Raw genomic sequence first — 27,512 nt, 5'->3', positions numbered from 1 at the left:
GGGGTTTTGAATCTTTTTCTCTACAATTTACTTATAACAAACTAATTGTTTTAAGGGAAATTAATTTTATCTCCAGAAGTTTTCAAATCAGTCTCTATAAGGAAATAAGAAATGAGGGAAATGAGCAGCTATGGCTTTTATTAGTAAGTATAGTTCTGAAAAGTTGGGTGTAAATGTTATTTTTAAATTATTCTTATTTTAAATGCCTTAAGAGGCTTTTAAGTAAACTTTTAGCCCACACACACTTGTAATTATGCATGTGCTGTCTTTCTCTAATCTTGATTTTCAAAGATTAAAATTGTTTAAAATGAGGTACGTATGTATTTGGAAAGCAGGCAATCCTGATATTATTTTCTTGTTGACAGTCTTTGCATTTAGTAGTAAAAGTGTATGAAAGAGAAAATAACTTGACCCAATTCAGACAGGTAAAAAGAACAAAAGCACTACATACTTAGCCATTTCTTAGTCATTGCAATAAAATAATCTTTATTATGCTATAGTATGTAATGTTAAAGTTATAATAACACCATCAATTTAGTTGTATTATTCTTTATAATGTTCTTAGCTTTCTCAGGCAGGTGTTACCAATCTGCTTTTTGTTGTTGCTTCCCAAAGAATTTAAACTATTTGCTGACAGTCATGCAGTTAGTGGCAAGCTGCCCTCTTCATCTCATTATCAAAACTAAATCAGGGCAGCCAAGTAGGTTTATATGTGAACAGCCGCATATAGGCCTGTATGAGCTAATGAGCTGTAGGTACCCATTGTGATTTAAACGTCTTTATAGCATTTATCATGGCCATTGTATAGACTAATGTATTTGAAAATCAGAATTGTATCATGCAAACAAATGAAACTGCATTTTAATTCAACTTTGGCTTCAAGCAAAGGATGTTGGGATAGAGTATGTTACAAACTAATCTAATGTGTACAGAGTTCTATGTATGTAGAGAACACCTATGAACTCACTTTGATCTTTGCTGCATTTTTACTTCCCGGGATTAGTTAACCTTTGCAGACATTAACAGTATTAATGTGTATTAATATGTAGTAGATGGTATTCTCATAAAGGCTATCTAAAAATTGATTTGACTTGAAAAATTGAAAGAATTCACTGAATTGAAAAAAATGTCTTTAGACCAATTTTTAGTGAAATTGTATTGGGTTTCTACACATCTCCTGAAAGGAGTATAATTCTCTAGAGAATTAAGTGGTATTTGAGAGGAACAGAATATGGGTCATTATTGTTCATTGTTTAGTTATTGATAATAGTGACTACCCAGATAAGCATAAGATCTCAGGGGTAAGTGCACTTGTCAACTTGTTTGAATTTATAACTGCTGCATGCTTAATTCAAATGACTAAGTAGTGAATTTGAAAAGCCCATAGAAGTGCATGAGAAAAATTTAACTCATCTTTCATAACCATTGCCAGTGTACTTACCACTTTGCTTAAAATTGTTTAAAAAAATCTTTGAAAAGTTAAGATTTTTACCAGATTTGCCAAGTTAATATAGTTAGGTACAACTTAAATTATGATGTGTGTTCCTTATTAATATTAGAGAGGGCTATTCTTAGTCCAAATAAAAATTAGGCTATTGAAGGCACTTTTATCATTTAAGGAATAGTAATAACAAAACATTATATTGTACTTGGTATGTGATAGGCTCTGTTCTTAGTGCTCTGTAGGCATTAATTTGTCTTATCTTCACAACAACCCTATGAGGGAGATACTGGTATAATCTCTATTTTAAAGACAGGGTAGATAATTTTCCTGAGGTCACACAGCAACTAAATTACAGAGGCAAGATTTAAACATAGGCAGAATAGCTTTTGACCACTCTACTATACTGCCTGTACTTTGGTGTTAAGCAGTACAAAATGGCTCTGGTTAACTTATGCAAAAGGAAATTTAGTGGAGACACTTGCAATCAATCAGAGAGTCAAGAATGGTTTTGAAAATGAACAGGGACTAGGTTAATTCCGGGGTTTGAGAAGCAGGATGTAGGAACCCAGGATGGAGGAGGTCTCATATCAGTCTGGATAGGATCACCACTGAATTTCTTTAGCTTTATAGTCTTTTTTGATCAAGATTCAGATTCCAAGAATGTAGAAATCAATTGGTTTATTTGGAGTAATATGCCCTATACTTGACTAGGGGGAGAATAGGACCCCTGAATTTGGTCTACTAGATTGCAATGAAGAAGTATTTCAAGGAAATACTTGAAAATGTGTTACTTTTGGGTAAGGGAAATAGATGCTGTCCAGGCAAATGTAACAAATTGCCACTTTCAGAACTCTGTGAGACAACAGTTCATTCAGAAAGTAATTACTGAGTGACTATTGATGGGCTACACTGTTCTTTGTTTATCCTCTCTCAGTAGAAACTGAAATGTGTGGCAGAAATGAATGAAAGTTGTGAAATCAATGATTCTGCTAATGCCAGAATAAAAACTTTCAAAGAGTGTTATTGATTCTGTTAACATAATATTTCTTCTAAAAATTTTAAGTCATTTTTCTAAGTATGGTAAAACAAGCTCCTTTAGCTGAAAGCAGTGAAGGCCCATATTATATTATATATAGGGTCTAATTTTTACCAACTGTGTCTCCTAGCTTAAGTAAACTTTCTGCTATACTATATTGTCTCCCTATCACTGATAGATATTGTTCTCATTGTTCCAGTTTTTAATGCAGTGAGAAGGTGCTATATTCATTAATATTAATCTCAGAAAATTTATCTGAGTTTTGATAATGTACATTATGCCAGCATTTAGAGAAAAAAATTGTTTCCTAAATAATCAGGAGTATTGCTTTAATAATATTCTCCTCACTTTGCTTAGTGCTGTACTGGACTAATTAACTTTTCGGTAAATAAAACAACCAATTGATTTTGAAAAAGAAATTATTAACAAGGAAAATATAACTTTAAGTGACTATTTTGTTACAGGAAAAAAAAAATGCTTTAATTTTACCTAGATTTAGAACCTAACTAATATTTCCTCTCTAAGGTGTACTCAGAGAGTACTTTTTCATGACATACTTATGTTAATAACAACAGTTATTAAAAACAATAAATTGTTATGTATGTTTAATAAATATGTGTGTGTATATATATATGTATGTATGTGTTATATATGTATAACATTTAAAATAACTCTTCAAAATAGGAACAAAAAGTCCAGTTACATTTTCTGGCTAAAGAAGATCATCAGAAGCAACTGAATGAAATTGAGAAATACTATGCTACAATAACAGGTCAATTTGGACTAGTAAAAGAGAATCATGAAAAGTTAGAGCAAAATGGTAGGTGCTATCTTATTTAAACTTAACATATTTAAGAGGAAATGTTTAAATGGACTTATTTATAATGAATAAATTGAACTTATCTGATACTGGTAATAGTAAATGGCAGTTTAATTAATATTATTAAATTCAGTAATAATTATATATATTGCATTGAGGCTATTTTCCTTGTCCATGTTAGTAATATTTCCTTAAAATGTACAATGAATGTAATGTTTTCCTAAGTGTCTTTCATGTTACAGTACAAGAAGCAATACAGTTAAACAAAAGACTTTCAGCTTTAAATAAAAAACAAGAATCTGAAGTATGCAGTTTAAAGAAGGTATGATTGATATAGTTTATTGTATTATATAAAACTAGTTTTATGAAATAATACCAGAAAAGTTGGGTGGGTTTTTTTGTATAAAGATAAATGAAATGTTTTAAATACAGATTTATAAACTTTGAGTTATGATTTCAATAAATGCAATGAATGAATTTGTTCTAACCCATTCAAAATATTGTTTCTTTGACGTGTGACCAGTGGCATGCATTTTTATGATGATATGAATAACCAATAAGCATTCACTATATGTTAATCTCATTAGCACCATTCATTCATTCATTCAACTTTTGAGTGGCTCTGTGTGCCAGGTACTATATGGCACTTAGGGTACAGGTATGAAGAAAATGAAACATGCTCCTGCTTCTTTGAGTTATAGTCCAATGGAGGAGTTACACATAAAACCATCACACAGATCAAGTAAGTTAAAACTGTTATAAGTGATATGAAGAAAAAGTAGAGGATGTGATGACATTATCATAGATGACTTCATTACATTGGGGGTAAAGTGGTGGGGGAGGGAAGAGGATGATGTTTCAGGCAAGGGAACAGCAAAAGCCTTGAGACAGGAAAGAGTTTAATGTATATGAGGAACAAGAAAAAGTCTGGTATGGCTGGAGCATTTTGAGTGAAGGAGTGCATTGGATATTTATTGGTAGCTTACTGAGCGTCAATATCCCCTTTCTCCTTTCTAAACTTATCCAGAGTTTTGTTTTGATGCCTCCAGCTTTAGAGAGGAGCTCTAAATTGGCACAAGGCCATAAACATATTTCATTACTCTAGCCACAGTCTTTGGCTTAGGAGTGGATAAATGACCTTACCCGGTGGTTATAAACCAGGAAGAATGTAACTCCTACTGGGGCTGGCAGTCATCCTACAATCATGAGAAGCTAAAAAGGAGGAACTTGAAATGTGGATGCCAAATTGCTGTGATATAAAGAAACCTGTTCTTTGATGACACTTTTGAGTTCCTGAATGGACCAACCCTGCACTTGCCCTGCCTCTAGACTTTTCAGTTATGTGAGCCAGTAAATCCGCATTATTTTAAGCCAGTTTCCTTAGGGCCAGTTTAATTTTCCATTATTTGCAACTAAAAATATCCCCACTGATAACAGGGGAGAACGGTATGAGAGCAAGGTGAAGTAGGCAAAGCCTTGTTCTTTCTACAGAGAATGACTTACTTCCTTTTCCTAATCTTTTCAAAGCCCCAGCTGAAATAATACCACTTTGGACCACCTCCTTATCCCTGAGAGAATTAAGTATCTGTCTTTACTGACACTGAATAAATGCTTTGAAACAACATTTACTGAGTGTCACTTAAATATCTTTGATTTTCTAAAATTGGAATATGATATGCCTGGGTTTAATTTTTTTATTTTTATTTTTTTTGCGGTATGCGGGCCTCTCACTGCTGTGGCCTCTCCCGTTGCAGAGCACAGGCTCTGGACGCGCAGGCACAGCGGCCATGGCTCATGGGCCCAGCCGCTCCGCGGCACGTGGGATCTTCCCAGACCGGGGCACGAACCCGCGTCCCCTGCATCGGCAGGCGGACTCTCAACCACTGTGCCACCAGGGAAGCCCCTGGGTTTAATTTTTTTAGTCACTTTTTCTTCTTGATGTTCTCTGAGCTTCTTGGATTGTGGTTTGGTGTCTGACATTAATTTGGGGAAAGTCTCAATCATCAGTGCTTCAAATACTGCTTCTTTTTCTTTCTTTCATCTCCTTCTGGTACTCCCATTATGTATACGTTACAATTTGCATATGTTACATTAGCTGACCCGCAGGCGATGGATAGTCTCTTATGCTTTTTCATTCTTTACTCTTTGTTTTCAGTTTTGGAATTTCTATTGTCATATTCTCAAGCTCAGAGGTTATTTACTCAGCTTTGTCCAGTCTACTATTGAGACCATCAAAGTCATTCTTCGTTTCTATGGCAGTGTTTTTGATATGAAGCATTTCATTTTTATTCTTTTTTAGAATTTCCATCTCTCCATTTACATTATCCATCTGTTCTCCCATGTTTTGTCTGTTTTTTCCATTAAAGCTTTTAGCATATTAATCATAGTTTTAAAAAATTTCAGGTCTGATAGTTTTAATATTCCTGCCATATCTGACTCTGGTTCTGAGGCTTGTTCAGTCTCTTCAAATTGTGTCTTTTGCCTTATAGTATGCCTTGTAATTTATTTGTTGGAAGGCAGACATGATATACTGGGTGAAAGAAACTGCAGTCAATAGGCATATAGTAATGTAGTGGTAAGATAGGGGGATGGGTGCCCGATGATTAGATGAGCCTGTTGTCCCTGGACTGTGAATTTCACCAGTGTTTCTCAGTCCCTGCCCACCCACCCCATACGGCACAAGGATGGTTGGAGGGGGATAGAGTTGGATATTACCCTTCCCTCAGGTAGTTTAGACTCAGGTCAAATAGTTTCTCCTGAGGGCAGGACTTGTTGATAAGAAAAAAATGAGTTGGTGTATTCAAAATGGTTACTTTTTCTCTCCTTTTCCTCCTGCTTTTAGCAGGAGGGAATTTTCTCTGATATTCAGTATGAGAGGACCTGGAGGTAAAATTTCACAAAAGTTTGAGACCCCCAATGACTGTGTCCGCTGAATTTTTTAATTCTGAATTGTCCACTCTGAGCCTCTGGGAATTAGTCAATTACAGTTCCGTTTTTCCTACCCTGGCATTGGTTCCTGTGGAGGTTTCTGTTTCTGATTCTCTGTATTTACCTGTCCATCTCTCCAATTTTTGAGGCAGCAATTTGCCTTATGACCTCATTTGTCTAGCAGATGTAAGAGGAGTTGTTGCTTTTCAGTTCAGCTTTTTACTTGTGGTGGGATCAAGTGGAAACTTCTAACTAAGCTCATTACATGCTGGACCAGAAACCAGAAGACCCTCTGTTTTTATATTTAACTATAATTTTACAAAAATTAAAAATTTATTAAGACAACTTATTATTTACAGAGACACAGGCTTAAGTTTTGAAGAGTGTTTGTGCTACCAGATGAATGACATATACTTTAATATGTAATTCAAGAAATCAGGAAATTTTACTACTTTATCTTTTAGTACCATTTCCAGGAAAGCAGGACCACAGGGGCTAAAGATTGACGTGACTTCTGAATGCTAAGCCAGAGTTCAAAGACCATTAATATTTGTAACTCTGTTATATCTAGGTCTTGTTCTTATAACTGCCAACAAATTGGTTTCAAATTCCTTGGACTCTCTCCTTATACCCGAGGGATCAGAAAGTAAGAGCATAGGGGTAGCCCAGTACAGAATATTAGAATGGTAATAAGTGTATGTGCCTAGCCCTTAAAAATCTTCTCTCTATCTAGCAAACTACCTAAAAGGATAGGTTTTTAAAAAATATTTATTTATTTGGCTGCATCGGGTCTTAGTCGCAGTGTGCGGGGTCTTTGTTGTGGCATGTGGGATCTTTCGTTGTTACGCGTGGGCTCTTTGTTGCAATGCACGGGCTTCTCTCTAATTGGCGTGCAGGCTCTCTAGTTGTGGTGTGCGGGCTCTAGAGCGTGCGGGCTTAGTTGCCCCCTGGCATGTGGGATCTTCCTTCCCTGACCAGGGATCGAACCCACGTCCCCTGCATTGGAAGGTGGATTCTTAACCAGTGGACCACCAGGGAAGTCCCAAGAGGACAGTTTATATGTAAAGAATATTTCTTTTCAGTCACATTTAAGAATATTAGAGATGGTTCTTATGATACAAGGAGAAAAAGCTGTAATTTGAAAATTTCGTCTGTCATTTCAAATCAGAATTGTCAAATGGACCATTCATTTTTATCAATATAAACTTTGAAAGCAAATATAAATAAATAATACTGACTGAGTAGTTGTGAATAAGCATGTTTTCAGTGATATCTCTTTGGTTCATTTTTTGTTTAATATTGTTGTCAGTGTCTTAAGTGGTTAGATCATTAATTTGATGATTATATTAAAATAGTCATATGTGCTTTATTCAGTTAGTTTTTGCATTATTATGAAAATATTATACCTCATAAATTTCTCTATTAAATTATGTTTTTTTTCATTAAATAAGAACAAATGTTGCATTGTAATGTAATAGACTTGTATTTCTAATGTATAGTTTAAGACTGACCTGTAGATGGAGATGAGGCTCATGTACATCCATGGAGCATTTCCCTTGCTGGATTTTTGTGAAAGGAGTAAAGAATGTCTCTGTACACAAGTGGAATAGTGTTGCTCATGAGCACACTTGCCCCCTTTTCCCAGGTCTTGCAGCCTTGGCCAGGGCTGCCTAAATGTACTGAGGTGTCATGTGATGGTGGCCTCTGTCTCTATAGAAAGCATTAAGTCAGTAATCATGCTGCTAAATAGTTCTTGGAAGAGAGATTGTAGAGAAGGGTAAGGTGAGAGAATGTTACTACCTTTGAGAGTTCCAAGTTCGAGAAGCTGAAAGGGTAAGAATTTACAAATATATTTTTAAACAGATAGTTTTTAATATTTCAGACATACTAGGTACAATAATTTTGTAGTTTTTAGTGTAGCCTTAATTTTTAACTTTAAGAAAAGTGTTTTCTGTTTTGATTTTCTTTTTCAGAGGCTAATCGAGCCTACTAACATTGTTTTCCATTACTCAGTTAACACTTTTAATCATTAATTTTTCCAAAGATAACTTTTATTTTTCTTTTATGCTGTTCTATGATTATGTCCAGGACAGTTAAGTTACTGGTTTGTGATAAGATGGAATTCTTTTTTTTTTTTTTTTTTCCTTTTGTGGAACAAAGTTAAACAGACCAAACTTACTTGTTAGATAAAATTAAGTATTACAGTTCTGAATGCTGGGTTCACCATTATGGCAATCATGAAGAATTCCTGATACTATCTGTGAGCAGCATTCATAACCTCTGCTATTTGTCTGAGTAAACGTCAGAGGACTCAAGGAGATAGTGATATTTAACAGACTACCTCATACCAGAAGAGGAGGGGTAAAGGAGAAAAGGGCTTGATATTTATGACTCTAGGAACTATAAGTTGTAATTTAATGAGATCAAAGCATGTGCTGCATGCTTATTTGCTGCACTAACAGCTTTGAATAAAATGGTTAGAAAACAGACAATGTACTAAAAGTTCAGGATATTTAAAAGCTATAAGAGCTATAAATTCAAAAACATACTTTCAGTCGAAAATCATTTTGTGAAGGTCTCTGCTTTTAATTTAATATGCTATTAAGATTACATAATTAATATATAAAAGAAAAAGAAAGACTTAAGAAAAGATTAGTTTTTACTTTTGTCAGCCACATACTGGGTTTTTGCCCCTTGCCACTCCCTTCCCACTTCCCTGTTGTTTTATAACAGTTATTGTAATAGGAATTGATGTATTTTAGAGTATCTTCTGTAAAACTTAGCTGATTACAACAGCTCCATGCTTTCAGTTGTGGAAAAATGTATTGACAGAAAGACATAAGACATTTGTTGCACTTTGTAACCTAGGCAGAAGAAAAACTTTTAGAAAACCAATCCTTTTTTTTAATTCAGAGAATTGTAAGCTACTTTAAGTTTTAGCCATATACCTCAGTTTAATTATATTTTTATCAATAGGACATTGTATCTTAGGAGTGAATCTAGAACAGAACACTAATTTAAAACAAGCCATCTAATTAATTTCTAAGTTGTTTACTTTATACAGGTGTATCTTGCTCCAGGAAAACCCAATATAAAAGAATTTTAAATTCAGAAAAATTGTTGGAAGTTTTCTTTTAAAAATTACCATTTTAGTGCACAAAAAAGCAGCTTGAAAGCAAGGTTTTAGAACACCATGTGCAAAGCAAAGAAAGATGTACATTATTTTAAACCTAATATCATTGGTGTCTTTTAAAAAAATCAGTTCAGCATAAAAGATTTTTTATTACTCAGGTGGTGTTTGATTAAATAACAAGAAACAACATAAGTATTAGTCAAACATCCTGAAAATCTGAGTTGAGATTAAAACTTTGAGGTACTCTAACAGATATTTTTCCTTTGAACTAATCTCTTTTAAATTTTTAAAAACTTAAATTAATTGCTGAAATGACTGTCTTTAGTTTTGTATCCTTCAGTACGCATAGTCAATTTAACTATCATCCTGTTTTTGAATGTTTATCCAAGGTGGATATAATAAGATCAATAAATTCGTTTATTCAGGAAGTTTGTTGAGTCAATGACCATATGGCTTATGAACTAGAATGTTTTATTATATTGTCTTATGTCTGTAATTGTTGTTTTGTAGAATATTCTTGGACCTGAATTTGTAATGCAGAATTAACCCATTTTAATCTCACAAGTTTAGGGTTGTTGATTAAGACAGTCAAGGTTCTAGCCCCAAAATATGCTGTTCTTTTATTTATTTATTGCTGTTCTTTTAAAGTTAGCATGATGTTAGTGACTCACCACCTACTAAGCTTTATTTTTTTATCATCGATAAGAAAATTTTAGTGGTCTGTTCACATTTAAATGAGAAGCATCTGTTTATAACATGGTGGTCTACAGGGTTGTGGTTGTTACCTTGATCAGAGGAAGCCATCTCGTTCAATCAGTGATTAAACCCCCAGCACTGTACTTTCCTATGTGCTATACAATACACTGAGCACTATACTACGCCTACCACTTTCTATACAATTTTACAAATTGACTATGAACTATCATGTCATTAACAATAGTCTTATTTGGCTGACATTGACTGCTGTCACCAAGTATTTTTATTGCCATTTGCTTTATCCTGAATAAATCAACTTTGATTTCATCAAATCTTATATTAGGCAAAGGTGTCACATTTTTTTAATATCATGTTCATCACTCTTTTCTTCTTATGTTCATTAAAATTTTTGGTTCTTCTTAGATCCCTGACTGTATTACGGTCTATGGGATAAGTATGAAACGTGGTTCTTTTCCTTGAGATGTTCATAGTCTACAAAAAATCTCTTATTGTAATCAGTTATGAAATAATGAATCTTAATTCTTTAAATAAAGAATACTTATTCATAACACCATTAGGACTTCAGACCACTTTATTCTAAAAGTAGAGAAAATAATCATAGAATCCCTTGAATTCACCTTAGTAGTAATAACAGGTAACAGTGCCTAGAACATAGCAGATGCTCAACAAATACTTGTTGCATAGATTATTACATGCCAGGCACTTTGTTAGTGTTTTAAAAAATTATATCTCCATTTTACAGATGAGGAGCTTGAGACAGAATGCATTTAAGTAAGTTACCTAAAGTTACACAACAAGGAAAATAGAATGAGGTTTGGAACCCAAACAAATTTGGCTCCAGAACCTGTGATCTTAACCATTCTACTGGTAACAGTAACAGTATAAGCAATTCATCCGTGTAAGTTTCCTCTCTGCTTCATTCACCATTAGAAAGCATATGTTTATTAAAAGGGGAAGTTGCTAATATTCATCCTCCTAAACTACTAGGTCCCCATAGACCTTGACTCTTTGTATCTAGACTAGTATTTCCATTACCTTGAAACTTATCATTAAATACTGCTTCCTTTGGGCTCTGTCATTCAGCCCTTCTCCTTCTCCCACCAGAGCATCCTTTTCTATCACCTGTACCATTTACATACCCCACTCTGTTCTTAGATTGACCTCTAGTGTTTTAGTCTCCATTACTTCACCCAGTCCATTGGCCTATTTCTGCCTACACATAATTCCCTGCATAATATTTCTCATTTATTCTGTTTATTTTAACTCATACTTTACCTTTTTTCTCTAAAACTAAACCTTTCAACTATAGTCATCCAAAGGAGGTACATGACTTAGATCATAACTAGTGTTGCTTTTCTCCTTATATTCTCATTTGCAATATGAATTTAATGATGTCTGCCTTTCCTGTTTTATATATGTGTAACAAATATAAAATAATATGTGGAAAAGCACTTCAGAAAGTTTAACATGCATAGAAATTTATGGGATTATTGTTACTTGCAAGTGAAATTAGGTTAAAATTAAGGCATATTTTGATGGTGCAGTTTTTCTGCACCATAACTATAGGTGGGTTATATGCATAGGCTTTCAAGACAACTAAAACATTGCCTCATCTGATAAATTTTTTATCAGATAGGAAAGTCTGAAATTTCTTCCAACTCATTAATTGCTTTTTCCCCCTTCGTGCTTGAATTATATTCTGTTTTTACAATGACTAGTTCTCTCCCAACTATTTGTCTTCTTCAGATCTTCTCTAAATTTCATGGAATCATAAGGATCATCTGATCTACTGGTTTTTATCTTTCTTTGAGTTGTAGAACCTTCTGTTAAAGATGTGGAAACTCAGTATTAAAACAAAGTAGAGCTACTTGTGCTTGAAGGGAGAGTTTTAGGAACACTGGAGCCATGCAAGTTGGCGCTTTCTTCTCTATCAGCAGCTGTGGAGGGGCTCCATGGAACCACTAGGACTTCTCAGAGCACAATTTAAAAACCGTTAACTGGATCCAACAGTTAGTTGAATTATTCAGAGTCAAGCATCTTGTAAAAAAGTCTCCATTTATCCTCACTTTGTACTGTGTACTATTTGTAGTCAGTAATATTCTAAACAACCTATAAATTTTATAATGTTATTTGAAATTCTTCATGTAGTGGATATTGTGATAATTCCTCAACATCTAGTGCACCTCATATGATCAGTCGGTCTCTAAGCCAATTAATATCATCTCCATTCCTTATGCCAGTATTTGGTTCAGGAATGAGCATGTGATCTAATTCTGGCTAGCAGGAGGTGGTTCAAAGAAAAATTCTCTTACTCTTTAGTAAGCGTTCCAGGAAGAGACAGTTGCTGTGGAATACCTAAATTACCTCATTATTATTTAATGGTTTAAGTATGGTTTTCTGATAGTTATAACCAAAGCATCCTAACTTATACTGACAATTCATGCTTTTCATTACAGAATATTGTATTTTGTACAAAATGATGTTTAAAATATAAAATATATTAATTTTGAACATCTGTGTGATAGTTCACTTTTTAAGGGTCTTTGGGTACAAGTAAATTCCTCCGGTTCCCAGATTATCTTTTTTTTTTTCCAATTCCTCCAAAGCTGTATCATAATGTCTCTTTCTTTTCTTCATATTCTTTTTTTCAATTAGCTCATCCTCCTTAATTCCATCATTCACTTCATATAGATGACTTCATATCTATATTTCTAGCCTCACATTTCTTTTAATCTCCAGTTCTGTATTTTTAACTGCCTGCAGGTCATCGCCTTTTATGACTTACTGTAGGTCACCCATTGGATTGATTCTTTATTCTCCCCATGCTTCCTCCTCCTGCTGCCAAAAAAAAAAAAAAAAATCATGCAACTCTCCTTTCAAAGGAAACCATCTTGCTGCCTATGAAGGTGAACCATCACTGATACCTTGAAACTTCATTTGAGGGAATTCATCATATGTAACCTTTTATAATTTGAAAAATAATAAATGAATGGTTTTTTTTAGAACAGTAACAGCCTATGGCTTAGGCTTTGTGATTTGTGCTTTTTGGCTTTCTTAAGAGTGAATCTCAGAATATTGTCCCTCTCTTATTTCTTGTCTTTAATAGATTTTTCGTCTATTTCATCAGTAAAGTAGATTTTTCGTTTCCTTTCCATTTTCATGCATCTCTGTTTCACATTTCATGGTCTCTTATTTCTTCTAGCTTCATCTAAACGCTTTGAAATCATCTTTTTTCCTTCATTTCCTTTGTCTATTCAATTATATCTTTCTTTAGAATGTCTCATTTTTCATTATCCATTTCTCAGTGGTATAGACATTCATCATCTCATGCCTGGATTAATAAAATAGCCTCGTAGCCAGTGTTCTATTCTCCAGTTGTGGTTTTTTTTTTTTTTTTTTTTGGGCGGGGGTTGGTATGCGGGCCTCTCACTGTTGTGGCCTCTCCCGTTGCGGAGCACAGGCTCCGGATGCGCAGGCTCAGCGGCCATGGCTCACGGGCCCAGCCGGTCCGCGGCACGTGGGATCCTCCCGGACCGGGGCACGAACCTGTGTCCCCTGCATCGGCAGGCGGACTCTCAACCACTGCGCCACCAGGGAAGCCCTATTCTCCAGTTTTGATTCACTCTTTTTGCTAGACTAACTTTACTAAGTTACTAGTTTAATATTCTTGCTTCTACATGCCTGACACATGCTAGATACTTAGCATATGTAGAAGGAATGATAAATTGAATAGTTCTCCTTTGTCTAACAAATCAAGTCCAAAACTTTTTTTTCCAGCTTTATTGAGATATAATTGACGTATAACACTGTTTAAGCTTAAGGTGTACAACATGTTGATTTAGTCCCAAACTTTTAAAATTGGCTTTCCAGAACTTCCATGGTCTGGTCCCATTTTACATCTTCAACATTGTTTCCTACTACTTCCTAATAAGCATCTTCCATTCTGTTTAATCCAAAATCTTTGTTGCCATTATCATAATTCTTAATTTTCCCTATCTTTTTACCTTTTCTCTCCTCCATATTCCCTGCCCCAACTTGAAATGCCTTCTCTCAGCTTACTTGTATTAAACAGGATTGAGGCAGGAAACAGATGGTACATTGGTATGGGAAATTGAGAAAAGTTTGATGAAAGAGCTATTTACAGAGTTGTAGGCAGAGTTAAGGGAAACCAGCAAGGGATAGAAGCTAGACCTGATGGTGGCAAGGGAAGGAAGCAGATACTGGAACCTGGAGGGAGCTATAGGTAAAGCTGTAGAAGAAAGCTACAGTTCAGAAGCTGTGACCTTTGGTAAAGGTACAGAGCTATTGCCAATTTGTTGTCATGTAGGGAGGGAGCTGGGGAAACACCTCCATCTCTCTATCTTCCCAGCATACTGATTTACTGATGCCTCCCAGAGATTGAACCCCACAAGCCAGAGAGAAGGGAGCTTGCTTGCTGTATCCACAGATGCCACACAGGCCACAGAGAAAGTAGAGGGTGAATCAGGAGCGACAAATGAAGGTTATCCAGTATACTACTCATTCTTCAAGGCCTACCTCCTTCATTAAAACTTCTTTCATTATTCAGTACATGCTGATTGTTCTCTTTGTACATTATTTTGTCTGCCTGCTTTTCTGAAAATAAAGCTGTATCTCTTAACCCACGCGGTTACTTTAGCAGTCATTTTATGTAGTGCACATATCTAAAGGGAATATGTGAACTAAGACCAATGAATCCATTCTCCTGGATTTTGGACTAGGGGGTAAAAGGTAATCAATCAGGCAAGTTTCCCTCTAGGTGGCTGAGGTTATAACATGTAGAACTGTGGAGGTATTGACAGCCCTGTTTTCTGCTGTTCCTTTTTCAGCTTCCTTGATACCACATTCTCTTGGTTTTCTTCCTGCCTCAGTTGACTGTATTTCTCAGCCTTCTGTATTAACAGCTTCTTTAATCCATGAATCTTGGAGTTCTTTAAGACTCAGTCATTTGTCATCATCTTTTCTCTAACTAATAACTAAATGACTGCACCTGTTTCCATAGCTTTACATACTATTTAAAAACTGATACATGAGAAATATGTGTTTATTGTAGAAAAAAAGAGAAAACACTTAACAGCAAAATGAAGAAAATAAAAATTTCCTGTAATCTCACCACACTAATTAACCAACTTCGGTACTTAAATACAACCTTTTAAAAACTGAAGTATATTAATCAAGATTCTTAATTGTAAGATGATTTTTTTTAGCAAAGGAATTTGGATGTTGGTCATCTCAGACTTGGAAAATTGTCAGAAACAAGAGAAGGTATATAACCAACTTCCACTACTAAGTTGTTGTACACTGCAGCTTGTACCATCACTGTTGACCATAGTAGATACTGCTACTGCTACAGCAGTATCACTGTTATCCATGGAAGGTTGAAGTAACTAGCACAGCCCCTGCTATCTACCAACAGAAAGGTTTGCAACAGTTCTTGTTCTTATGTTACTAGTTCCTGATCCAATATCCAAGACAAGTGCTTCTGATTATCAGAGCCTGGTGTCATGCTTATAAAAGTAGTATTTGGCATTTCTGGCTTCTCTAGTGGGCCTTCAAAATTCAAAGGGAGTTCAGGTGCTGTGTAATCAAGAATGTGAAAATCAGATCCTTGAGTATTTAATATACAATATACACAGAACAGCAGTACAATAAAGTACACGCCATTCAGAAGTTGGTGTTTCGGGATTTAAATGTGTTTGGATGTATCTGTTAAACTCAGTGGATATATAACTTCACAGTGAAGACTTCTTTTGTATCCCCTTCAAGTCTATCCTCTACAATGATGCCAGAGTTATTTTTCTAAAATGCAAATCTTGTTATGTCATTCTCTTATTCAAAATCCTTCAGTGGTTAATTCCTCATTGTCTATAGGATAAAATTAAAACTCTTTAACTTGGCCTACAAATCTTTCAATATTTGAATTTTGCCCAATTTCTAGTCACAACTACCAGTACTCTACTCCTCCCCCTTACCCATAACATATTAGCTCCAACCATATCATATTAGTTCTGTTTCCCTGAAAAATATGCTCTTTCATGTTTCTGTACTTTCTGAATCTTTTTGCCTGGAATATCTACTCATTTTTTTGTCCTCTTCAAAAATTTATCTTCAAAGACTCAGTTCAAATACCGCTTTCCTGTGTAATGCCTCCTTGATGCCCTCAACCAAACTGTTTCATTCTTTATACTTCTATACATTCCTTCCTGTATTATAGCATTCATCACGTTATAATTATTTCTTACATAAATTTTTCTTATTAGCTGCTAATAACTTGGGAATTGATAATCTTTTATATCATGTTTTTATCTTAAAGGATTTTTGTTGAATAAGTCATCAGTGAAAACACCCTGCTTCTGGTTGGTTAGTTCATTTAGTTAGTGTATTCTTTTTAAGAACAAAGATCATGCATTCTTTGTGTCATTGCGTTTGCCTATTCCATAACTACAAATAGCATTGGCTAATTATCTTGCAAGGAAACTAGGGGAAAAGGACCTTGATGGGCAAGTAGTAGTATCTTAATATATGAAATATAGTAAATTATAGTGATAGGTTTAAAATGAACTTTAAAACTGTCAGAAAAGTGCCTTGCTTTGATGAAACATGTGTACTGAATTCTCTGTTTGATGTTTCTTATGTTAAGGAACTTAAAAAAGTAACCTCAGACTTGATAAAGACCAAGGTCACATGTCAACAACATAAGATGGGAGAAGAAAACATCAGTTTAACAATTAAAGAACAAAAATTTCAAGAACTTCAAGAAAGACTCAAAATGGTATTTAATTAAATATATTCATGTTTATAAAATGAACATTTTTGTAAAATTTATAAGATATATAAACAATAAGAGGATTATAATACAAAAACGTTCCTTCTTTGTAGAGTTAATATACATAGTAAAGATTTTACAAATTTTTAAAAAACTGCTAGATAACTTTTGGCATTATCAACAAAACTTTAAGATAATAAAATTTAGCTATAACCACTTTATTTTCACTTTAATATGGTATCAGGTAATCTTCTGGTATAATGGTATCCTCAAGAAAGCTTTTGGAGATGAGAAATTCTGTAATTTCTAACATTAATGTTTATAAGTTTGCACCAGCCTGTACTGGGTATCTAACACCATCTTCAGTTCACTAGAGTCACTGCTTCAACAGTAATCAAACATTGGTTCTCTGGAGTAATAATAGGTCATCACACTCCCAAATTTGTTAAGCACTGAATTGAATGTACAATTTGCTGAATTTTGTATCATAACTTTAAAATTATTCACATTTTTTAGGAATTGGAATTAAATAAGAAGATTAATGAAGAGATTACCCATATTCAAGAAGAAAAACAGGCAAGCAATCATAAGATAATTTGGAAGCCAGTAAATATTTTAAAAACCAAATACAATGTGGGAAATAAACTAAGTTAAGTAACAAATGGAATCATGCCTAGGTCAATTCATAGCACATAGTAAGCACTCAGTTGGTGTGTATTGAATGGATACATGTGTACCTCTTTTAACCAGGTCTCACGTATACTCCCATTAAAAAATAAATCAGAGGAGAAATGGAGAGATGTTCATCAAAAGATACAAACTTCCAGTTGTAAGATGAGTTAGTTCTGGGGATGGAATGTATAGCATGATGACTTTAGTTAACAGTACTGTATCATATATTTGAGAGTTGCTAAGAGAGTAGATTTTTTTTTATGAGACTCCGAAGACATATTATTTTAAAAGTATTTATTTAGTTAGTTGAGGGGTAGTCGATTTACAATTTTATATTAGTTTCAAATGTACAACATAGTGATTCAAAATTGTTATAGATTTTACTCCATTTAAAGTTATTATAAAATATTGACTATATTCCCTGTGCTGTACAATATATCCTTGTAGCTTATTTATTTTATACAGAGAGTCTTAAATGTTCTCACCACATACAAAAAACTTGGTGATTATGTGTGGTGATAGAGATTTTAACCTTATTGTGTTAATCATATCACAATAAATATGTGTATCAGATCAGCACGTTGGACACCATAAGCTTGCATGTTATATGGCAATTATATCTCAATAAAGCTGGAAAAAAGATTACATTAAAATATTTTATAAATAAAATAAAAAGAATAAAAATAAATTAGTTTTTTTCCTTAGTTTGGACCACTAGCAGATAATTATTGAAATGTATGTATGCTTAGAGCATGCATTTACAGGACATTTTACTCTCATTTGCATTTACTTGATATTTATACTTATTCTATTCTAAAAAAACATATGTGAAAGAAAATTTCTCCTGTTTCTTTTTTTTCTCTTCTGCTTTTCCTCTGTTTGATTCTGAATGCATGCCATGCCATCCTAGCCCACCAGCAGTGATATATTTTAGTAGTGATAATATTTACCATTTGGGGAGAAAACCAACAAAAGTTTTAGTTTTGAATTCTTTACATTTTTCAGTAGTGTCACAGAATTTGTGGTCCATTTCAAAAACTTTGTTAATTATTTGAGGAACTCTTAGAAATAATACTTTGTAAGAAATCATGTAATACAAATTATGTTAAATATTAAATTAATAAAATATGCCATTAGTTTATTTCAGTATATTGTTTATTATGGCATTGAAATTAACTGTAAAGATAATAAGTTAAGAAACTAGAAAATATATTTTTAAGAATGAGTTTAGAAACATACCTACTGCCTTAAAACTTTATCAATTAATATGTCATATTTATACTTTTTTATAGGGCATCATCATTTCTTTCCAACAATTGCAGCAGTTACTTCAGCAACAGACTCAAGCTAATACTAAAATGGAAGAAGAATTGAAGGTGCTAAAAGAAAATAATCAGGATATATATACATATCCTGATTTTATATATATATATAAGTATATTTTCATCTAATGAGTTTTACCTGTTTAGTTGCATTCGTCTGTCCAACTTTATCTGAGATCATTTTGAATTTTAAGGGTAAAATACTGGTCTCCTTCATCAGCTTGTTATCAATGTCCAAAGTAATGAGCATTTATTTTATTTTATTTATTTATTTTTCCCCAGCATTTTTTAATGAAAATTTTTGAACATACAGGAAAGTTGAGAGAATTGTATCATAAACAATCATACACCTACCGCCTAGATTCTACAATGAATATTTTACCTTTTTGCTTTATCATATGTTTCTCCACCCCTTTTTTATAATATGCATTTCAAAGTAAATTGCAGTCATCTGTACACTTCACCCTTACCATATTACATCATGAGCATCATTAAATAGAGCTCAGTACTTGACAGATCTTTTGTTTGCTTTTTGAGGTGAAATTTATGAGCATGTTTTATTTTAAGATTTAAGTTGCTAGTTAAATGTTCAGTTTTATCAAGTAACTGATTTGTAGCAGATTGGATGGGTTTGTGGGGTTTTTTTCTGTGTCTTAGAATTGTGGCCAAGATCCAAAACTGAAAATAAAAGGTGACAAGTGTCACCACATTCTAGGAGAGGAATCTGTGACCTCACAGAAATGGAGCGGGGCAGGGGGGTGGAAGCTCCCTCTTCACAGGAACATGATAGAACTGGCCCTATTACCATAACAATCACCCCATCATCCTCTTCCCAGTATATATACGAAAATGATTGTGGAGGAGAAGAAGTTATGGCCACTGATGTTTTGGGAGTGCAGGTTCATTAAGAGAGATTTTTCTCTTAAATCCCTAATAGAGAGAGATACACTTCCCCTCATGAATCTAAGTGAAGGAGTCTACAGGAAAATTGTGTAAAAATTGGGGTACAAAAAGGGGAAACTGCCATCTTGTTTTTTAGATGGATGTTTGAGATGCTATCGAAACCTGAAGGTCCACTGTGGTGTTGCCAGTAAAATGTGATAAGTTCACGTGGGAGAACTTGGCATATGTTTCTTGAAGTTTTGAAGTGTATACCAAGAACATATAGACTGATGCCCAGTGCTAGTCTAGAAATTTCAAGGAGGAAAGTTTTTGGAGTAATCTGTTCCAGTGGAGCTTGAAGTGTATATTATGCTTGTTCTAATGCTATATGGCCCTGGAAGTGTGCAGAATTGAGAATATGGTGGTTCCTTGGCTCCACGTGAAGGCATGTGGAGGTTAGTGGAAGAGCAGGAACTGCCAAGTGATGGGATGTTCAACTCAAGAGAAGGCGTTGGGGACATGTTCCACTGGGGTGGCCAGTAGAAAATATTTGTGCGCCTCTGAAGGGATTCTTGGTAATGAAGGGTGGAGCTGAGCATTTCCCAGGAAAAGTACATTCACCTCCCACAAAAAGACCACTCTCAGCAGAGGCCTGGGCCAGCTTCATGGGAATGTAACCAGTACAGTTGCATAAAGCCCAGAGGAGCCTTGAGTTCAGGTTTAATATTCTGTGGTCACTGTCTTAACATTATTTTTAATTAATTAATTACTTTATTTATTTATTTTTGGCTGTGTTGGGTCTTCATTTCTGTGCGAGGGCTTTCTCTAGTTGCGGCGAGCAGGGGCCACTCTTTTTTTTTCCGGTATGTGGGCCTGTCACTGTTGTGGCCTCTCCCGTTGCGGAGCACAGGCTCCGGACGCACAGGCTCAGCGGCCATGGCTCACGGGCCCAGCCGCTCCGCGGCATGTGGGATCTTCCCGGACCGGGGCACGAACCCGTGTCCCCTGCATCGGCAGGTGGACTCTCAACCACTGCGCCACCAGGAAGGCCCAGGGGCCACTCTTCATCGCGGTGCGCGGGCCTGTCACTGTCACGGCCTCTCTTGTTGCAGAGCACAAGCTCCAGACGTGCAGGCTCAGTAGTTGTGGCTCACAGGCCTAGTTGCTCCGTGGCATGTGGGATCTTCCCAGACTAGGGCTCGAACCCGTGTCCCCTGCATTGGCAGGCAGATTCTCAACCACTGCGCCACCAGGGAAGCCCCGTCTTAACATTTTTTAAAAATTTTATTTATATATTTAATTTATTTTTGGCTGCGTTGGGTCTTCGTTGCTGTGTGCAGGCTTTCTGTAGTTGCGGCGAGCGGGGGCTACTCTTCATTGCGGTGCGCCGGCTTCTCATTGTGGTGGCTTCTCTTGTTGCAGAGCACGGGCTCTAGGCATGGGCTACAGTAGTCGTGGCTCGCAGGCTCTAGAGCGCAGGCTCTAGAGCGCAGGCTCAGTAGTTGTGGCGCACAGGCTTAGTTGCTCCACAGCATGTGAGATCTTCCCGGACCCAGGCTCAAACCCATGTCCCCTGCATCAGCAGGCAGATTCTTAACCACTGTGCCACCAGGCAAGCCCCTTTTTAAAATTTTATATTTGAATATATGTTTTGTAAATTAAGTCTGATGAGAAAATGGAGCATGCACTGGGGCTTGAAGCCTCAGCTCCAGCGTTCTCCTGCCCCCTACTGCCTACCAGGAACCATTCTTGGCTGCTGACTCTTCTACCCTTTGGTGCCCTCAGCCCGGCACAGCCTTAGCCTCCCTGCTCCTGTCATGCCACTGCTGTGAGTCGACTGGGTCACATTGGTGGGTAGAGGCTTGTGTTCTCTTGTTGCCCTTTAACACAGGTGGAGGCCTAGATGTAGCAGGGAGGGTCTGAGCTGAGTACATGTGCCCTGAAGCATCCTCTGTCCCAGGTTGGCAATGCCCCGGCACATTAGGTAGTTGCCTTGGCAGGGAGTGAATCCCCAGTCCAGGTACTGAGTTGCATCCCTGCCTGGCAGTTGCAGTCCTTTAGAGGTTACCCACCTACTATAGGTTGGGGCAGAGGAACCATGGGATGGAGAGACTGACTTCACCAACTTCAGCCAGGACATAATACATAGGTGTAGCAGCTTGCAGGAGGTAGAACCCAGTGCTGAGTCGTGTGGTGAGGCCCTTAGGCATCTGTGAGGGTCTGCCTTTGGCCTGTGAATATTCCCAGGGGACCATAGCATTAAGTAGAAAATAAAAAGCACCATGGTAGGTGGAAAGGAAGGAAAAAAGAGAGGGGGAGAGAGAGAAAGAGAGAAGGAGGGAGGAACCACAAAGAAAAGAAAAAGTTTTGTATCTAAGTGTCTTTAATTTCTGTCACCTGGCCCCAGAAATTATGCTGAGTCCATCATCATTGAATGAAACCAAACTTAACCTGAACAATGAAACACTTATCTTCTTACCATTGATGTTCTATGACTAGCCATGTAAAGAGAGGTTTGCCTTCCTCTTTTCTTTTGCCTGCCCCCAGTACTAGGGAGAGGGAAAACTTTGGCTCTCCTACTAGAGCCAAATCTCTCCCTTCTTTTAACGCTTTCACCTACTCCAATAAAAGATAAGTTTAAAAAAATTTCTCTTAAAGTCCAGTTATCAGCAAGCATCTCCCCCCCTCACCTGTTCTACCCACCCTATAGATGCATAACTGGGACTGTTTCTCTAAGGTGTTGAACTTTCTCTCAAGAAACATATGATATAATTTATCCAAATTGTTGATGAGTAACAGTTATCAGGATTGTCTGATAACTTTCAATCCATTTAAAGGAGTTGATGCGTAGATTTTTAGGATGATCAAAATGTTAGAGATTAGCCAGTCCAACCATTTCATTTTGTGATGAAATAGAGATCCACTAAATGTAAGCAGTGTAGTTCAAGGCCCTATAATTAGTGGCAAAACCAGAATTAAATCTTTGTCTTGATTCTACTTCAGCACTATTTCTACAACATTACATTGTTAAGATATTTTTTCCTAGATCTGTGAGAACTGCCATTCTTGTTACATCAGTTATACAAAGACTGCAACTTTCAAATTGCCCTTCATCGGCTCTAAATCCAATGTTTATGTATTGTTGAATTCTACAGGGCCTACAGTAGTCATAAATATATGTAGTCATGTGTTTCTTTGAGTTAGTGATGAAGGTAACTATGGTTCCAGGATCTTTTAACTATAACTGCCAGTATTTTAGATAATCCAAATGCCTCTCTCTTTTACCAGCCCCATTATTGCCTGAGCCTTGATAGTACATGGAGAAACTAGATTTCATATAGTAAAATTTCAAACAAAGTATTGGCAAGAACAGGGTAGAGTTGTCCACTTTTTAACAGATAAGGGCATTAAAAAATAAACAATACCATCTATCATCACTTTCATTTTATAAAAGTTAACGTTTTAACACCAAAAGTATATTAAGGATGTAATATCAGATAAAGGACAGTCCTTTACAAGAGAACACACTTGATGACTTTATATTGACATTTCTTGCCATGGACTAGTGAGATTTTTGTCATGGATCAGTACTTGTTTACAGACTGGTGCTGGAGAACCACTGATATATAGTATAACAAAATATTAATGTTTAACTCTTGCTGAGGATTATGCTGCATAGATATCGCAAGTGTTTTCCCGAGGAGCATTCTAATTCCACCTGTACTAAAAGGGATCATTACTCTTCATAATGGCCTACTGTTTTTCAGTGCTCTGCAATCATGCTATCATCTGTCTTATTTTTTTTTAAGTACAATTTGGAGCATAGAGACCTAAATTCTCATGATAGAGAATATTTTCTACTATGATTTAATCATAGTTTAGTCCAGATAAAAGTATAGTTATGCTGCTATTATCATAGTGTTAGGAAGAATAATTTATTTATTTAGTTTGCTCCTATAGTCATAGTGTTAACATAGTATTAACCAGAATAATTTACTTAGTTTTTGGTATATTAAAGCATTAACAGGTGGTTTTATTTTGATTTTCCACAATATACATTTTTTCAGAGAGGGTTTTCAGACTTGTTAATCCAGATGCACATAGTAGCAAATAACTTCCTGGTAGACTGTAAATTCCATAAAAAGAGTAGCATTTTCACTAATAAGAGCCCAAAAGAGTATCTGCCACATGGTAGGAGCTCATTATATCTTATTAAATTAATGAATGATTAACAATGAGTAAATTCAGACTCTTTACAAGTTCAGATATTGCTAGGTCAGGGCTTCTGGTTAAACATATCAGATTGAACCTATACATTCCCTTCTATTTCCTTCTGAAACTGCAATAAATGACATTAATAAATCCACAAGGATGAGGAAATAGGGAGAAGAAACAATAAAAATTAAGTTTTAAAAGTGGGAACCATATGGAAAATTAGTAATTTACTTAGCAAATGAGAGAAAGTAGAAACCCAAGTTGAAGATACAGAAATAATCAGGAATTGCAAGCATCATGTGCCTCTAGAAGTAAGGTGCACAACTGAAGCCAAAAGCTAGAAGGTCTGTATAGGAAGCTGTTGCATATCCAGATTCTTTCCCCTACCCTGCACAAATAGGCACTCCCTGCCTTCTGTTTGGCAGAAGATTGGAGAATTACTTTGGAGAGTTTGAGGAGCAATTGAGGTTTGGGAGATTCAGTAGTGTGCTAGAGGCAACTGGTACCAGGGAGAGCTAGTTGTTAGAGCTGTTGTCATTTTGTAAGTTGGTTCAAATGAGTGGTAGCTTGAGTTGACCATGGTGGGGTTTTTAACACTAATGAAATTGGCAAGTGCTGCAAATCAGGCTTTTTTTTTTTTTTTTTTTTTTTTGTGACCCTATTTACCAGCACAGTACTAAGAGTATTGTATTGAAAACAGTTTGGGAAGTCTAAATGCTGAATTCTGAAACCTCCCAGCCTAGTCCTTAAGAGGACAGTTAGCCTTGTAACATCCAGGCAGCAGAATGAAAGATTCCATTATGGGGCAACTAACCTGCTCAAGAGAAGAGACTATAGCTGCTGCAGTTAAGCTCTCCTGATGAAACAACTCAGCCAGATCAGTGCACAATGAAGCCCACCATTATAGTGACAAAATTTTGTAGTTGACAAAGCTTTCAGCCAGCTTTTTAATATTTCATTGTTAAATATGAACAAGCAGTTAAGGATCACTGGATATTTGAAGAAAGTCTCCAATGTGAGAAACAAACAAAACAAACAGGGTAATGAAAAAAACTTGGAGAAGCTAAGAAAATATACTCAGTTAAGAGAAATATATTTATTAATCCACAAAACAGTAATTGAGTCTAAAAAAAGAAACATTCCTAGAATAAAAGAGAACCCTTAAAATAAATGTATTAATAGACATGAAAAAGTACAATGGAAAAGTTGGAAGATAATATCGAGATGATCTGAGAAAGTAGAACCAAAAGACAAGAAGATGAAAAACAGGAAAGGAAGAAAATGAGAGGTCAGTTCAAGAGGTCTGGTGAGTTTCAGAGAGAACAGAGAAGATGGAAGGAGAGCAAGTGACCAAAGAAATAATGCAGGAAAGTAACCCAGAACTGAAGGATCTGAGTTTGTTTTGCCTAACACCAGTGCATATCATTACGAAATTTCATACTACGCTTAAAGAGAAGATTATAAAACTCTCGGTGGAAGAAAAAAAAGTAGGTCACATAGGAAGGATCCAAAATGAGAATGGCAACATAATGACTTCAGACTTTTCATTGGCAGCACTGGAGGTAGAAGATAATAGAACCATGCCTTCAGAGGTTCCAAAGCAGAATTGTATGGTATTTAGCCAAAGAAGTTGTTGAGTATTGGTAGAATAAACATATTTTCAGACAAGCAGGGTCTCAAAAAATGCCTCCTTTATCAAGAAGTAGTAGAAAGGTTGCTTTATCAAGACAAGGGAGTAAACCAAGAGGAAATCATGGGATCTAGGAAACAGGAGACCCATCACAGAAGAAAAAAGGAAATTTTCAGAGATTACCTGATCAGTGTAGCAGAATGAAAGAGCAATTGGTCCAAATTCTAAGGGAAGGATGGAATGTCTCCAAAACATGGAAACTGAGAAAAAACCTGGCAGTTTCTTTTAGATGGGGGTATAAGTAGGGACAGGAAATGATTGATATATATTAATATACTTTTTAAGAACATAATGCTCTTGGTCATTTATTATTGCTAGGATAAAGTCTGTGGTATACTCTCCCATGTCTCCTCTAAACTTTGATTTGTCCGTCTTAAAATACAGTGTTATTAATATAAATACTGCAAATATTTATTACAATGTTAAAGTACTAAGCATCTATTAAATAAATGCCATTGTAAATATTCAGAGACTGCCCTGTTATTATAATTAGTACCTATAAATTAAGATGAAATCATGACTTATATAAAAATATTTGCATTGTCCTAAAGTAGAGGCAGTCAAAATAGGTATTCATTGAGTGCTCTCAAAGTGCATAGTTCTTTATGAGCTAGAGGAAAATCTTCATGTTAAAATTGCAAAATGCTTTTTTTAGATGTTTCCATAATTTTGCATAATTATGTCCTTGCATATTGATAATCTGTATAGTAATTGAGAACTCTAAATAGATGGAATACTATGAAGCCTTTATTTTATTTTATTTATTTATTTTTTTGCTTTTATTACTTATCTTTATTTGAACAGAAATCTTAAATCTTCAGAGGCTCACAAGTCCACTGTCTACTATAGTTTCCTCTAGCTTAGAGACTCTCCTTGGTGCTTTGATGTTGTGGGTTCTGCCTTCACGGGTGTGGTGAATCCACGGCTTAACCCCAGCTGCTTTCACTCATAACTGAGTGGTTAGCAAGACCTCATATGGCCCCATCCTGTCCACTTCACAGCCAACTGATGGTCATGTCCTTGCTCTTTCCAGCTTTTGAGGAGGATGAGGTGTTTGGGTTGAATAGGGTCCAGGGGTACTTCAGGTGGATAGGCAGACCTATTGGAAGCACATTTATAAACAGAGGTTGGTATAGTGGCTATAATTTTGACATAATTAGCAGTAGTAGGTCCTTTTAAAACATCACTGGATTCTTCTGCCTGAGTAGACACCTGGAAAATCCTGCCACACAAAATTTCAAAGGGGCTTAATTTAAGCTTGCTTCTGGAATCCACTCTAATCCATAACAGGGCAACTGGCAAGGCCTTATCCCAAGTGAAGTTAGTCTCGACATACTTTAGCATTGCTCTTTTTTTAAATGTATGACTCATTTTCTCACCTTTTCCTGTTGATTGTAGTCTCAGGATAAATGTAGTTTCTAATCAATACACAACGCTTTAGACACTTTTTGGGATATGCTAGAGACAGCAGCCGGTCCATTGTCACTTTGAAGGGTGTTAGACGACCCAAATTAGGGAGTGATTTCCATAATGAGGGCTTTAACTACTTCAGAGATGTTTTTCTGTCCAGGTGGGATATGCTTTCACTCATCCCGAAAAAGGTACAAACACTAACATGGATTTTAAATTTCCTGGGGCTCTGGGAATTTGAGTAAAGTCTATTTTCCATTCCTCAGTGGGGCAAGTTCCTCTATGTTGAGTTCCCATTTGAGGGGACTTGTCATGCAATTCCGAGTGACTTGCTGGATGACCTTTTGCAGAATAGCCCCTATTGTTATTATTTTTTAACATCTTTATTGGAATATAATTGCTTTACAATGGTTTGTTAGTTTCTGCTATATAACAAGGTGAATCAGCTATACATATACA

At 35.8% G+C, this 27,512-nt stretch overlaps 1 protein-coding gene across 1 annotated transcript in view; it reads left to right on the top strand.

The window, feature by feature from the left end:
• CCDC73 (coiled-coil domain containing 73) overlaps window positions 1-27,512 on the top strand; it is a 142,449-nt gene that overhangs the window by 82,382 nt on the left and 32,555 nt on the right. Inside the window, exons 8-12 of the mRNA XM_032640053.1 lie at window positions 3,165-3,300; window positions 3,543-3,622; window positions 16,737-16,868; window positions 17,379-17,438; window positions 18,827-18,910. Coding sequence (XP_032495944.1) covers window positions 3,165-3,300; window positions 3,543-3,622; window positions 16,737-16,868; window positions 17,379-17,438; window positions 18,827-18,910 — 492 coding nt within the window. The remainder of the gene's footprint in view (window positions 1-3,164; window positions 3,301-3,542; window positions 3,623-16,736; window positions 16,869-17,378; window positions 17,439-18,826; window positions 18,911-27,512) is intronic.

This window comes from Phocoena sinus, chromosome 8, assembly GCF_008692025.1.
Source record: "Phocoena sinus isolate mPhoSin1 chromosome 8, mPhoSin1.pri, whole genome shotgun sequence".
In the NCBI taxonomy this organism is placed as follows: Eukaryota; Metazoa; Chordata; class Mammalia; order Artiodactyla; family Phocoenidae; genus Phocoena; species Phocoena sinus.
The sequence above is the reverse complement of the archived record's forward strand: the minus strand, read 5'-3'. Positions and strand labels throughout refer to the sequence as shown.